The sequence below is a fragment of the Periophthalmus magnuspinnatus genome, chromosome 24 (genome assembly GCF_009829125.3).
Source record: "Periophthalmus magnuspinnatus isolate fPerMag1 chromosome 24, fPerMag1.2.pri, whole genome shotgun sequence".
Lineage (NCBI taxonomy): Eukaryota > Metazoa > Chordata > Actinopteri > Gobiiformes > Gobiidae > Periophthalmus > Periophthalmus magnuspinnatus.
Genome location: NC_047149.1, coordinates 19296917 through 19312681, shown reverse-complemented (window position 1 = coordinate 19312681; position 15765 = coordinate 19296917). Strand labels below are relative to the sequence as shown.

The 15765-nt window shown below is 35.8% G+C and overlaps 2 protein-coding genes across 3 annotated transcripts in view; one reads left to right on the top strand and one right to left on the bottom strand.

Moving 5' to 3' along the window:
• Positions 1-15765, bottom strand: part of ints9 (integrator complex subunit 9) — a 205423-nt gene that overhangs the window by 157623 nt on the left and 32035 nt on the right. The window lies entirely within an intron of this gene.
• The window catches only part of fam49a (family with sequence similarity 49 member A), a 29574-nt gene that overhangs the window by 11643 nt on the left and 2166 nt on the right, over positions 1-15765 (top strand). Inside the window, exons 2-8 of one of the 2 annotated variants that reach the window (XM_033991147.2) lie at positions 7932-7987; positions 11102-11181; positions 13246-13367; positions 14322-14427; positions 14537-14673; positions 15094-15171; positions 15346-15462. In XM_033991147.2, coding sequence (XP_033847038.1) covers positions 11112-11181; positions 13246-13367; positions 14322-14427; positions 14537-14673; positions 15094-15171; positions 15346-15462 — 630 coding nt within the window. In that variant the 5' untranslated portion in view covers positions 7932-7987; positions 11102-11111. Of the gene's footprint in view, positions 1-7931; positions 7988-11101; positions 11182-11352; positions 11466-13245; positions 13368-14321; positions 14428-14536; positions 14674-15093; positions 15172-15345; positions 15463-15765 lie in introns of those variants that run through there. The other variant, XM_055232323.1, reaches the window with a different exon arrangement.

Here is a 15765-nt window from a genome sequence, read left to right as displayed (position 1 = left end):
AGGTCAGACTTGTGACAACTCGGCTGTCCACACATATTTTTGAGCATTAAAAGAAATTATATTAAATACATTTTATTTATACTTTTAATGCTATACTTTGGAACATTCTGGGCAAAGTTTAAGAAAAGTTAAACAGTGCATTAATTTCTTGCTGTGGGAATCAAACTGAATTTGTCCATATAAGCACTAGATTAAAACATTGCATCAAAACTACATTTTTACATTGTGTATATCTAGATGGTTGGTATTTGATGAGAGAGTATCTCCATATCAGTTGCAGACAGGAAGTTCAGTTGTCACTATTCTCAGTGTGTTGTACTACACAAAAGGAACCTCTCAGAGTTCCCACATGTTTGTTTTTGATGTACTCAGAATGGATTTCCTGTTTCAGTGTAAGCCGGTAATGAGTAAAATTTATGTGTGCATTTTGACATTTTTTTCTGTTTCGAATTTGAGATGTGTCATTTTAAAGATTTCAGTATTTTAGGTATTTCAGAATATTTATTAAAATTGTATTTTCACTACTTTTAGTCAGCACATACCTACATTGTAATAACAAGTCTGCATATCTAATAATCTATTCTACAAACACACCCTTATTACTGTAAGTAGTTTCAGTTCCCTTTTAGTTTTCTCAAATCAAGCGTGCAACGTAAACAAGGTCAGATATTCTTGGGGAATATTTTAACTGACGTACAATTGAATCTTAATGCTCAGTTTGTCCCCAGCCCCCCTCTGTAAACTCGGGTGGGCGCTCACTGGACTGTTATGAATGCATTCAGCTGTTGCTACGCAGAATAAGATGCTTGGGCATGTCTTCATCGCTCCATCCTTCCAGCCCATTGAACCTCCTCTGAAGCTTAACCCCAGAGTGAACCTTAGGCACTGTCTGCTTCTATCCATGCTCATTTTTGCATTTTGACTTTTAACATGTGCACTGACTTTAACATCACACCAACCACCAGAGATGCCACTATGTCATATCAGAAATGCTTAAACTAAAAAACTACACAATTGAACAAGTGTCAAAACAGGACAAAGGTGGCTCTTTCCTAGACAGTTTTATAATGATCTTGAATGGTACCAGAGCTAATATAACAGCACATGGTAACTGCTATATTTTGGTAAGTACTATATTTTATGTTTTGTGTCTGTTGTCTAAAAAAGGAGTGTTTTCAATTGGTCTGAGTATCGAAATCAAGTTTAGTATCATGGCAACTATGATATATTTTAATTTTTATTTAAATGTAAAAAAAAAAAAAAAAGTAATTATAACTGAATGAACAAAATTAACTGTTGCTTTCATGATCCACAAATGATCCACAATTTCATTATCCACAACAGAGATCAGTGAATACTGTTGTTGTGTTGTGTGCTCAAGCAATATAGAGGCTCAGTATTCATGGTGTGTACATTTTCGTTGTACTACGAGGACATTTTTGGTTATTTGAGCTGTAAAATGTTAAATTAATCTCTGTGACTCATTACAGATGCAAACTCAGCACTAAATAGTTTCATTCTGCTATGTATTTATTGCAGCTCATGTTTGTTTTTTGTTTTTTTTGTGTACATTTTTGTAGTTTAAATCTGCTCTTTGGTTATTGTCAGTTGTACAAATTTCTTTCATTAAACAATATGTCGCACTTCAAAATGTGTTATCATGACAGGCCTTGTGACAACAGAAGTTTACCATCACCAATAGTCTGCCTAACCCGGTCTGTGTTATATAGTATTTACTTTTTTATTGTTTTATTTTAAGGCCACATTACTCTTTTAAAAAGCGTTAAAACATGAAATAAAACAAATCTTCTAAAACATTATTTCCTTTGAATGAAAAACTATCTAGTCTGTGGATCTTGATGACATCAGACACATAAAATACTGTAGTGACAAGACGTTTATAAATGAAAAGCTTCAGAATTTCATTACATTACATTTCATTATATTTCTTTTTTTGTTTGGTTAATTCTGACGTCCTCAGTGGCTCACCTCCAGATGTGTGTCCCTGTGTGTTTCTTACTGGCCCATGCTAAGTCCTGCTCCACTGTGCTGCTGTGCGTGACCTGGAGCCGCGGGAATGGGGCTGTCTCCAGACTGTTTCCACACTGGGAGAGATAGTGCTCGTTCATGTAAATAATTGATTTATAGGTTCAAACCTGGACCTCAACAGATGTCACGCGATTACACTGTGGATCTCCTGGTGCTGCTTTTGTTATTAGAGGAATTATGGAAGTATGTTTTGGATTACATTTACTGTGGAAAATGTGCCTTTGTGAAACAGTAAAAGAAAAAAATCAAATCTGTCAACTGGACAAAAAGTTGTAGAAGTGAAGACGTTTCGCTGCTCATCCAAGCCACATGTTCAGTTCTGGTCAGATTAATGGTGGACACTGCCTTATATTTATCTGCAGGGAGGGTCTAACTACACTGAAACTTACACAAATATTGTTTACAGTTAAAGTTTAAATTAATGAGTGCCACATTTTTAGTGATAAGATTCAAATCAGAATGGTGGATGATCACATTCTGACAAAATTATGGACTTTTTTTTTCTAGTACTTGCATTGCCTCTGTGCCTATTGTGGGTACTTTTTCTTTGTAATAACTGGGAACTTTTTTGCTATTTTCTATACTATAGTTTAGATTTGAGCTGTAGAAATTGAGTGGATAACTTCTATGACTCATTATAGATGAAAACCAACTACTAAGTGTTTAGATTTTTTTTTAATTTTTAATTTTATTATTATTATTTTTTTTGGATAATCTTGCTTTAGGTTCTGCATGAATTAGCTTCAGTATTATCGTTAATTATCTATATTTTGTTCAGCAATACATCATCAAAATTTGTTATCTCGATAGGCCTACCATTGCTTTCAGAATGATGAAAAGTTAGGACTGTTGCCATAATGATTCAAAATGAAATTGATGTATTTCTCAACTGTCCTCAAAATGGCACCATACAACAGGAAGCTGATGTATATTGAAATACTCATACATGCACTTACATGTAAATAAAAAAAAAACATTTCCTATTTGGTAAAGTATGTGTAAAATTATAACCTTAGTTCAGTTTCCTGTGTCACAGATTTGACCTCATGTAAAATATTTGCCTATAAAAGTCATAAGAAATTTGTAAAAGTTATTTGTTTGTTTTAGTCCTGCTTTGGTTCTGGTTTGTCATGGTTTAGGTATTATGTCGTAGTCCCATTTTACTCAAAAACACTTGTCAATACGTTGTAAACAAACTATCTTAAATTAGCATAGTGCTTTGTGATTATCTGAGCAGTAAAGCACGCTCACTTAGTTCAGATGTTAAAGAGGCCTTTACCCTGTGAAAACGCCACCGATATGAGAGCCAGATAAGAATGTTCTGTTCTGCCCCATTTAGCCCAGGGAACTATGGGTACTGAAGTTTTGTACTACTGATTCAGACCACTGGTTTGGACACAGGAGGACCGAGATCAAAACACTTAAAAGTTCTATTTTCACATTTTACAGTCCAAGTTGCTGCTGTAATGTTAAGACTTTTCTTTTTAGTCCATTCTCTTGAGGTACTTTGATCAATTTGAAGTATCCAGCACGGCGGACCATTATGGAATGTTTGGAACCCATTCTTGTGACTGGAAAATTGCAGCTTGAGGGGATTCCTTTGCTATTCAATGTAAAGATCACTGACCATATAGTACCATATAGTCTCAAATAGGGATTTACTGAGGGATGTTTCTCAAACTGTGGTCTGTGGACTGCCTCTGATTGTACATGGGGCCCTCTGCAGTTTAAGATTTTTCACTGAATAAAACAAAAATTCAATGTTTTTGTCTAATTTTAGACCATATTTGGACCTAACCAGATAAATGTTGGGTTTAGATCTAGTGGTACTTGGAAAGGCAAATATTAAGTTAGTACTTGGTGCAAAACGTTTGAGAACCACTACCATTGGACACAAGTGAGGATTTTTATGTTATTATTGTTAAGCTATTATTAAGGATCACTCAAACATGCATGACTGGGTTAATATTTACAGAAAACCATTATAACTTGGATCAAATTGGATCAAATTATCCTGGTTCGTTTCCCACACATCCATTACCAGTCCAATCATAACCATTCTCATCTAACACTGTGTCTTAAAAGTGTGTATATTAAGTTGTTTATCACCAGTGGATGATTTTAGGGGTTTTCATTTTGAAATAAAACCAAAAGTGAGATCAACTCTGCGACTGTCTTCCTTTTCACCTCTTTTTGAGTTCCCGTCGTGTGCTTCCCCTGGGCCAATGGTTACCACTGTCCTGACCACACACGCATAACTTTGATATTTACTTTCAGATACATAATTTAAAGGATTTATTAGAGTCTTGAGGGATGTTTATCAATGTAAATTTGAGGCTGTGTTTAGTTGGATTTAGAAATAAAGCTCTTGTAGTTTTCATTAGGGCTGGCCAATGCTGATATTTTGTATTGTAATTTGTCATAATTTGTCTAGATGACGATTTGTCGATATTATGGCAATCTGTAAGAAATGTGCCTTAAGAAATTTGCGAAATTTCCTTGTTGTGAATGTTTTCCCTTGTTTCTCTTTGTTTTAAAATTTTTCAGAGTCTAGCATGAATTATGTCTTTGCCTCTGTCTTCCCCTGTCAATCTTTGGTTGTGGCCATAGACTGTATAAAGAAGTGGACTAATCTGACGTCATCCTTAGCGTTCAGCTCCAGTCAAATGAAGCTTTGTCGAGGCTAGCAGTTATAGGGACTGATGAAGGTAACATCCCTTCCTGCCCACACAGCTGGTTTAGAGTAGCAGTGCTGTCACTCAACCCTTTTGCTGTCAATCAATGCTAGAGGAGTGACTTCGAGGAAAGAAGGCGCCTGATTTGTCTTATTAATGTTCATATCTTGATTTACAGACCCAATAGTGGAATAAAAATACCAGGATCATGTCTATTAATACAGACATTTTAAGATCAAAATGACGAGGCTCACTGCAGCAGTTCCAGACAGAGGGGTGACAATTTTTTTTATGTAAAGTCGGTTAATCCATCTCCAGCTCCACGACCCCCTACTAGTTGAATAAGTGATGCATGTGGAATTGGAGATCGACCGATATGTGTTTTTTCATGTCCAATGCCGATTGCTTAGAATAGAGCAACCAATGGCCGATTAGCTTTGCCGATATTTGTGGGCTGATATATAGGGCCGATTTAGATTATTTTCCTCAAATTATGTAATGTAAATTTACAAAAAATGTCTTTAATCGACCAACAATTTTAGTCAACTACAGCCTATGCTATAAATTAATATCAAGAAAAATAAGTGTGTATTAGTTTAAACCACAGTACTGCCCAGTGCCCAGCCAGAGTGTTAATGTGTTCAGTCTTCTGTTCACTTCATTTGTGCTGAAAGTATGTTGCTTAGATAAGCAGGAGCACTGTGCCACCATCATCCTTTTGATGACTCACCACGGGCCCATATTTTTATAAGTCCATTATTCTGGAGGGGTCATTGGAAAATTCCACCTCAAATCAAAGTTTCCTGAAAAAACATGTTTGTTTTGGAGCTCTGTGCAGCCATCCCTGTCTCTGCCTGGCTCCACCACCTGCTGAGAGAGGGACGCATTTATTGCTCTTATCTGTGCTTGCTGTATGTCTGGAATTCATATTAAACTATTGTCGCTTTGGATTGTTAAAGGGCCTGTACAGGATTTTTTTTCTCATGTATTCAAGCTAAATTTATCTTTTGCCAGTACAGATATATTGTATTAGCAACTCTTGAGGTCAAAATAAGTCTGATGTGTGCTGTCTAAACATAAAGCATTTTATTGTCCAATAATCAGAAAGTGTGCGGTGAGCATGCTAGTTATTGCTAGCTTTATTAAAATGCCAAAACTCTGCATTGGCCAAAAAGTGTTTATAAACTCATCACAGTGAATAATTAGGATGCTTGGAATGCTTAAAGTAAGTGAAGAATAACTATGGACCAATACAAACCATTTAAAGTGAGCTAGTTCTGTTTTTGACATTTTAAGACATTTAAACATTTGGCTGGTTCAGGTTGTATGCAAAACATGACTGAATTTGAGCTGCCAGTTTTCTGGTATAATTAAGCTGAGTTGACAGACTGGGGACATCTGTCTGTCTAGCACGTCGACAAAGCTGTTGAAGTGTTGAAAAAAATTGTACGTTTAGAAAGGCTCTGTGTGGTCAGTTTTTAGTTGTGTTCCCAATTTCGTACTCAAATATTAACGTTAACTTAAAGGTACCATATGTATCTTTCTGGAGATGGCACATCACCTGCATGATTCCAAGGAAACAGAAAGTTAAAGCTATACTTCGGAACATTCTCCATGGAGATAAATATGTTTCATGCCATTCTGACTAATAACATAGCCAAAGGAACAACATTTCTATTGAATCAACAAGGAGGCCCTCCTCCAGGCCAAATAATAGTCAGGTGTCTGGAGATGTTTTTCAGTACAATAAAAGCAACCAAAAAAATGCCTTTATTTTAGTCTATATTTTGGCTAAAAAGTTGCATACTGTGGCTTTAAGTACATATTATCAACAGCAGTGGGCAATCATGAAACCCACCCAAACACAGATGGTTCAAGCGCACAGACCCCACGTCTGGTAAACTAACCTGGGACCTTTTTGCAATAAGACAGCCAAAATTGCTAAGCAATTCTGTGACTGTGCCTCTGTAGTAGTTGGATTGAAGTACTCCTCATTATTGCTATTGGAATCGGTGTATTTAATCACCACATTTGGCCTTGGGGACCATACAGTTGTACAAAGTGTCCATCTGTCACACTTGGTCCGTCTGTGCCTTTACGTTCCCTGCGGCTGAATTTCAGGGAGGGTGGGGGGATTTTTAGTGTTGGATGGTGGCCTCACAGGGACACTAAACCTGCTGTGTGTGGGACATTAGAGTGTGTTTGGCATACACTTTCTCCTCAATGGGTCAGACAGTGCCAAGCATAAATGATGTTGATCAGGAAGACTAACACTTCTGACTGATCTTGGTTCACCTTTATCTGCATTAGTCATGTCTTTTTTATGTCTCCTATCTTTTCATTCGTATATATATTGTGTAACTAAATCATGTGTAGCTGTCATCTATATTTCTGTAATTCATCATGATTTGAACAACAATCCAAACCGTGTGTCATTTTCAACTTTCAATGTAGATTTTGCATTTCGGTTCATGTTTTAATACTTTGGGGGTTTATTTTGCAATATTTGTTATGCAAAACATTTCCCAACTCCCATCTTGAACTAAAAGATTGTACAGATAGTGCATTGTCCTCATTTAATCCTGATTTCTAGAGTCAAGCTAAATCAGTCTTGCACAAGGACACAACTACAGCATTCATCTGTGGGAGCTAGAATCGGACTGCCAACCATTTCCAGTCATTTCCAGTTTGTCCTCAGTGCATCACATTTGTCCTTTGAAATAAAAAAAAAATGATAGTGAGCTCAAGGGGAAATACAACTACAACAATTTCTGTGACTTTCTCTAGTTTTTAAAATTATGCAAATATTCCCTATCGATCACAGCAGCAGGACAAATATCAAAATTGTATTGGCTAGTCCTTTCATGATCATTTCTGTATTATTGTTCAATGCTCGTTAGATAGAACAATAATTTTTGGCGGGGTCGGTATTTATCCTGGGTACTTTTTATTTATATTACAGAAAATAGCAAAGTTCCCAATTATTACAGTTAAAATTTGAGTTGTAGAAGTTTAATGAATAACTTCTATTATACATTTAGTATAGTTTTTTGGGGATAATCTTGTTTCAGTCGTTGCAAAATGTGTTATGGTGACGGCCATGTCTAGTATTGTCTGCAAAACTCCATGTTGGATCATTACATTTTATAGATGGATAAATTTGTTGAGTGCTAATATTTACTAACCACTGCCTTGTTTTTCTTGCAGAGAACGAGACCAAGCGAATGATATAGACAGCAGCTGGAGTTGGTCCTCCACATAAGGTACGTGCAGCGTGTCTGGTCATGTTGTAGCGAGCCTCCAATAAAGGGAAGATCTTTGTGTTTGGGCCATTACACAGGATCAGTCTGCACGCGTGTCAGAGCAGGAAACTTTCCCTCTCCCTCTCTGCTTGTTCTGGCAAAGACAACAAAGAGCAGCGGCATGTAGCAGCAGCGGGTGGTGATTGTTAAGCAAATATCAGGATAAACGATTACAAGAGAATGGATCACTCCTGGCTATGTTCTACAACACTGATAGTTTAATGATTTACATAAGGAAGTGATTATAGGGTAATTAAACAATCAAAGTTATGTAAACTTTAAAAAAGTCACATTTGGAGTGTTTGACAAAAGATCTTCAAATAATTAATGCAAACTATTAAACTGAAATTGTAATTTTTATTGTATTTGAAAGATTTATCTTGCAAAACCTGCTACATTTACAACATTGCAATAGTCTAAAAAGCTACAATAATTTAGGTAATTAATTGTAAAATATCCTGTCTCTATAGATTTTCATTATCCATAAAACCAGTGAGAAGCTTCAACCACTTCAACCATGTTTCAAACTGCATGTAAATTAGCCTAACAGTCGATATATTATTATTTAAATGTATAATGTGTAAACTTTAGATGACTAGTCGCCATCCCTATAATTTTTATCATATATGGATAATGGCAAGATGGGCAAGACATATCTCCAGAATCCAAAGATTAACTGTACTCATCTAAGGTCATATATCTATACGTGTCTATAGTCAATTTAAACCCAAAGTGAAAGTAAAAGGGGTTGTCCTTCATTGCCCTTTGAAACCACTTACTAATCACTTTACAGTTTAAAGATCCTAGTCTAGTCATGTGTAGATGAGCTATAGTGAAAGAGGAACATTTTGCTGTCATGTTTCTGTGTCTGGTATTTGAGGTTTGATGCTGATGGGACACTGGGGAGATTTGAGTGGAGCCAGGACTGAAATAACATGTGGCAGTGTCACTTTTGTTTGTGACTCTATTCTGAGCACACAAGATGAACAGGATTACATCAGAATGAATGAGGCCAGACCAGGGCTTATGTTGAGTCAATGAGTGGCTATAATTCAGATTTCTTTTTAGATAACTGCTATGGGAATTTTCAAGAACTAGGAAATGATAATACCTTGTTGATCTTAAAGTGCGGTGCCACCATAGAGCTGTGTAATAATACTTATTGATAAGGCTTATTTCAAACTAGATAGGAAAAGTAAAAATAGGTTTACAAAAGATGACTGTAAGATTACAAATGTTAGTCGAAGATGCCAAAACATTTTTCTTACAATTCGTGTATACTTAAAATTAAAAACGTTGCTATTTAAGAGGTTATTAAAGCTATCTTCCTCTTCTAAGAATTCACACTTCACTGTCATTTGTCAAATTCGCTTGTCACTGTAAAAGTAGGTGGGAAAAGTGTCTGTAATTGAGCACAGACCTGCATTTAACAGACTCACCGAATCACAATATGACGATTTTACCAAAATAGAATATCGACACAGGGATCAGATCACAATGCTGTTTTAATTGTCAAAAGTCCCATTGATTTTCTAAACCACTTTTTTATCTAGCAGTGTGATGTACATAGAACATTTGACATTTTAGATATTGGTGTTAGTCTTGTGTTCTTGCATGACTTTGTGTTTGAAATGGACCAGAAACTAACCCTGATCATTACCATGTTTTTTTCATAATAACCAAAGGCGCCACATCAGTTCAAGTGCAGCACCAGGACAACAGCAGGACTCATCATTCTCCATACAATCTGTCTGATTGGCTGGCTCATATTTAAATGAAACTTCTCTATAATTTAACCTGTGATATTGGTTTTGACTGGTAACTGAAGTGTAATTGTCACTGATTGTAGAGAAGCAGAAGTAAATGTGTTCTATATTTTGATGTGAGTTTTACTTGCATTCACTTTTAAAATGACGCCTTAACATATGGCAAGGGACTACCAATGAAAATTAGCTCAAATTGGCTAACTCAGGCACATTTGCATTGTTTGATGTTGATCAATGCGCAATGTTCCTGCTAAACTTTGGCATGTTTAAAATGGCTAACATCCTAGTCAATTATTTTAGGTATTAGTATAAATATTTTACTATTACATGGTTCTTCTCACCTTTATATCATTACAAGATGTTTGGTTTGAGCATAATAAAAATCTGCAAGTATATCAGCTCCCCCTTGTGGTTAAACTTATGTCAAACACCGCTGTAAGATCACAGTGGAATGCCATTACTGTATTTACTTTATTTACTACTACATAAAGGGAAAGGGCACCAGGCTGTTATGAAGCAGAGATATTGGTGAAGAGAGTGTGTTAGAGATAGGCTGGTGTGTGACTGGAGGCAGTGCATAATGTGTGTGAGGATCATGTGCACACAGAGGACAGAGACGCTTTGTGTCGCTCCAACTGGACTCAAGTCAAGAAAGTTACAACTGAGAAAAAGAGGGAGAGAGAAGAAGTTATATTGTTAATGTGGACTTTGAAGAATTGTAATCATATTAAGAAGTTATTACTTAAAGCTAATATTACAAATGTGTCCAATAAAGAGTAGTAGTTGTTGGTAGAAGACATTATATAGTCAAATAAATATGTAAGTCACAAGTATTTGATCTACCTTATGAAACTGACTTCAGAAAAGGCTTGATACTAAATACCAATTTCAATATGTCAGTGGTGAAAAAAAAATGTATTTTTTTAGAGAATCGATCATTTCAAAATTAATGTACAGCATTGTAAAACTATTTGGGAAAGGTTAAACTTTCTCTTATTTATGTGTTTTGTTTTGTTTTTTGTTCCAGTTGTAAATTGATTTGAATCTGTGTATCATTTTTTTAAACGACCCTTGTAGCTACTGGTATAATGTAATAATGAGGAACCCGGTATAGTCCAGCAGCAGATTGCAGATAATTACAGATTATTCACAATGAGGGTCTAATTGTTTTCTATATATTACGTAGTGAATTTACATTAGATATTGGTTGCCTTGGTCATGGCTGCAGAGATGGCTGTTATAGATCTAAGCCTATTTAATTGTATGTATTTGTGTATTGTGTGTGTGACCGGTGTATTCTGACCATCAGGTTTGCTGGAATGGGTAACCTGCTAAAAGTCCTAACAAGAGAAATAGAGAACTATCCCCACTTTTTCCTGGACTTCGAAAGTAAGTTTAGCAAAGTACAGATCCAAGATGTCCGCCGTTCGCAAGTCTTTCCTCTCTCTCAGCTGGTTCACAGTGCTTTGAATGAGTTTGTTTTTACACTTTGCACACCGGTTTCTATTCTCTCTTTGTGTGGTGACTTTTTTTAAAATCCTTCCCTCCTTTTCTTTCTGTGTTTCTCTTCCCCCTTTTTCTCTTCTTTTCCAGAGTCCAAATGGGGAACCTGTTAAAAGTGCTCACTTGCACCGAGCTCGATCAGGGGCCAAACTTTTTCCTTGACTTTGAAAGTGAGCACTGCTGCCTGCTTCTGACTCTACTGTAGGCTGTGTTCATGTGATGTCATAGTAAAGGGACACAAAACCAATATCTCTTGATCTGTGTTTTCAGGTCAATATCTGTAGTATATAGTATCATAGTTATTGTAATGATTTGTGCAATATATTGTTAAAGTAAATATAAATGATAAATGATAATATTGAAACCAAACCAGAATTATCTCCAAAAAAGTACTCTAAATGTATATTATTGTTAAAAAAAAATAAATTAATAAAAAAAAACTTCAATGAATAAATAACAGAATGCAACACTTAAGTAGTTTGTTTCTACAGCTCAAATCTTATCATAGTGCAGAAAAATAACCAAAGTGAACCAAAGAAAAAGCACCCACAGTAAATATTGACTCCTAAAACTTATCGTTCAACACATGATAGATAGAACAATAAGTCGATATTGTGTAATTACCGTGACAGGCCTAGTTGTAAGATTATCAGTAATTAAAATTGGCAAATCCAATCATAATAGCTTCCAGAAAAATGTGATAGTAGGGCTGTGCAGTTAATCAAAATTTCTGTCAAATTTTCAGTCATTTCTAATTGTCATTGAAAAGTGGCTGTAGATCTATAGATTAAAATGACCCACAATCAGTCAAAGTGTGTGGTTTGAAGCTGCCCTATTTGAAACAACATTTTTTCCCCAAGTCCTCACAGCCCCATGGACAATATTCAATTACAGAGGCATTGGAGAGTCAACAGAGAATTGACTTTGTGGTCCTATTGTGACTCCTAGCATTAATTTTCTACTGAATTATTTGGCTATTTCTGTTAAAATTATGCCTTTGCCTCACCTAAAATGTTAAAAATTGCCCCCTGACTGTCCCCCATCATTAATTGATCCTGAACACAGCCTATTTTTCTTCTATTCCTCTGTTTGGCACTGGTCAAGGGTTCAGCCCTTTCTGCAGTTCAATAATGCTCCTTCTTCTGTTAAACGGCTATTGGCTGCTGTGAAGGCTCCTATTATACTTTGTGACTGATTTTTGTAACTTGATTTCGGCAATGCCAAATTGATAAAAAATGGAGTTGACCCTTGACCTTAGCCTCTTGCATGACCTTTGTAAACTGAGCTGCATGTGTGTGTATATGTTTTCTAAAACGTTTGCAAATGTTTAATGTTTTTCTAGTGATATTTGATATCGAATGATAAATACAAATTTTACAAGTGCGCTTATACAGTTGTCATTCTGAAATTAGAGCGCATGTGTTGAATCCTATTTCATTCTGTCAGAAGAAAAACACAGCCCACCACCAGAATGGCATTTTCAGCTGTTCTCACTACAATGGGTGCAGCAGTTCTCAAAACGTGCCTCTTAAACTCCTCTACTTTTAGGTCAATACCATCCCCAGTGTTTTCTGTAATGATCTGCTCAAGCTATCAGAGCAACCATTTTAACTTCCTTTTCCTCTATATTAATTATTTTATCATACACTTTAACACAGTTATGCATTTTCTGTCTTACTTTGATAATACAAGGCAAACACTATAATAATGCAATCGCTCATCTTTGTGGGGATTAGGATTATAACATATGTCAGAAAATGGTGTAATATGTGAGTTTTACGGAGGCAAGTTAAGAGAATTGAGATGCATCCTATTTCATGCATATTGCCGGCTTAGAAAACAAGTGTTAATTTTCCCCAAATCATATTAAAATGTAGTTTTAATTTAATTGTAAACTGGGTAAAGTTTTGTTCTAGTCATGAGTGCTAATGTTTTTCTCTTTTGTGTCAGATGCCCAGCCGACAGAAGCAGAGCTTGAGGTGTGGGACCAGGTAGACTCAGTGCTGCAGGAGTCTGAGAGCATCCTGTCAGGGCTGCAGTCGTACAAAGGGGCCGGACAGGAGATCAGAGATGTAAGGAAAACTGACGCCAAGCTATGATACAAAACATAATTGAGACATGGCAATATGGCCTGAAATGTTTGATATACTGTTATCGCAGATTTTGTTCTTTATAATTAACGTTTTTCCTTTGGCTGCTTTACAGTGGCTTTTATAATATTTGTACTTGTTTCGGGCTATTTAACTTGAAGCTATAACTTCTGCTTCCATTCTTTGTGCCTTATCTCTTTCATTAGAGAAGTCGCTTTAGGCTTTAGCTGTAGCAATTAGTCACAATCTCTGTCTGCCTACTCTTACAACTGAGAAGAAAATCTGTTTCAGTGCACGCACAATTATATCACAATATGCCAATTTTCATGCCATCCCCCATACATCACACAGGAAATTAATGCCTTGTTGGATCTTAAAGTTTTGAGAGGGTGCAGTGCCACTATTGAATTGTATTTCTTATGTTTTAATTTATTTTACTTCAAATTTATGGTTACATTTATCCAATATTATGGGGAACAGTGTAATAATACTTCTTGATAAGGGTTACTTCTAATGAAAATTAAAAAAAAAACAACAACTAAAGTAAAAATAGGCTTACAAACGATGAGTGTAAGATTACAAATGGGGATAGAAAATATGCCAAACACATTTTGTAACTAACTAAATTGATGTATACTTAAAATCTTTACATTGCCTTTTAAGAGGTTATTAAAGCTATATGCTTTTGTTATTGGTCAAATTCACCTGTCACTGTAAAAGTAGGTGGGGAAAAAGTCTCTGTTTGAGCATTTATTTGCATTATCTGCATTTATCTCACAAGATTCACAATATGACAATTTCACCAAAATAGCATATTGACACAGGGATCAGATCACAATGTTGGTTTCATTGTCATACACCGGTACATCACAATTACCTTATGATGTAGGTGTCCATGTCATTCACTAAGAGTCTTAATTTGTATGTTGTTTCCAGGCCATTCAAAACCCCAGTGACCTCATGCACCAGGAGCGAGCCTGGAACTCTGTGTGTCCACTTGTCATCAAACTCAAGACATTCTACTGTTTTTCTGTACGACTAGGTAAGACCACACCAATGATAACAGATACTGAACCTATCTACATTAAATATAAACCAAACCGTGGACCATCCTTTAACTTATTTCATGTTTCTTGCTGTGTTGTGCTCAGAGAAGGCGCTGTACAGCCTACTGACCTGCCTCACCTGTCCGCCCTACACACCCACACAGCATCTGGAGAAGGAGCAGGCTCTGGCCAAACAGTTCGCAGAAATCCTTCACTTCACGCTCAGATTTGATGAACTCAAGGTAAACTTTTCACAGGTCTGCGCCACCTCTTAAAATAAGATTGTTTTGGAAATTCATTTTCAAACACTGTGCCTGGTTGATTAAAAGTATTAAGAAAAATGCTACTAAGTGTCATTATTGTGGCTCAGGATCAAATCTCAACATGTATTAATTGGCTCCTTATTATTATTATTATTTCTTTTCTAGACAGTACATGTTAGTAAATGTTAATGTTCACTCGTAGCAGCTTGACTCCTGTAAGCACATACTTTAATCCTGTATTTTGCTGCCTCCTACTGGCCTAGCACAGCACAACTTAAACTGTGCTGAAACATTTATTGTCATATTTGAAGAGAAATTCCTTTTAGAATTTCTTATAAAAAAAAAATGAATTGCAAAATCTTCTCTGTAACATAGTTTAAAAATTCAACTGTTTTCCAGATGAGAATTCCTGCCATTCAGAACGACTTCAGTTACTACAGAAGAACCATCAGTCGAAACAGGATAAACAACATGAACGTAAGAGCCAATGATAATGGCAAAGAATTTTTTACATGACATCATATTTTGATTTTTTTATGTTATTTTAAATACCTATTGTGATTTTTCGTTTGGAATTTTATATATTCAGTTATAAAAATGTGACCAGTGCTTTGTGTTCATACGGTCCATGACACGTCTTCCTGTTTACAGCTGGACATTGAAAGTGAAGTGAACAATGAGATGGCCAATCGGATGTCTCTGTTCTACGCTGAGGCCACGCCTATGCTCAAAACACTCAGCAACGCCACCACCAACTTTGTCACAGAGGTGAGTATAGAGCAGGGAACAGTATAGAACATTACACTTTGAACAAAGAAAGTCTGAACAAAGAAAATCATTGGCTCATAACTCACTGTTGAAAAGTTGTGTGTTTCATATTCAAATTTGCTCTACTATTGTCTGCTTTTATGGAAACAAATTTTAGTTTTAAACTTTTTAATATATAAAAAGACCTGTATTAGACATCTGAACTAGTTGATTTTATTTGTGTGATATCCTGTAATTGTGAAATTTCTCTACATTTCAAGTTGGTTTCAAAATTTTGATAAAATATTTTGAGTGAATATTTTT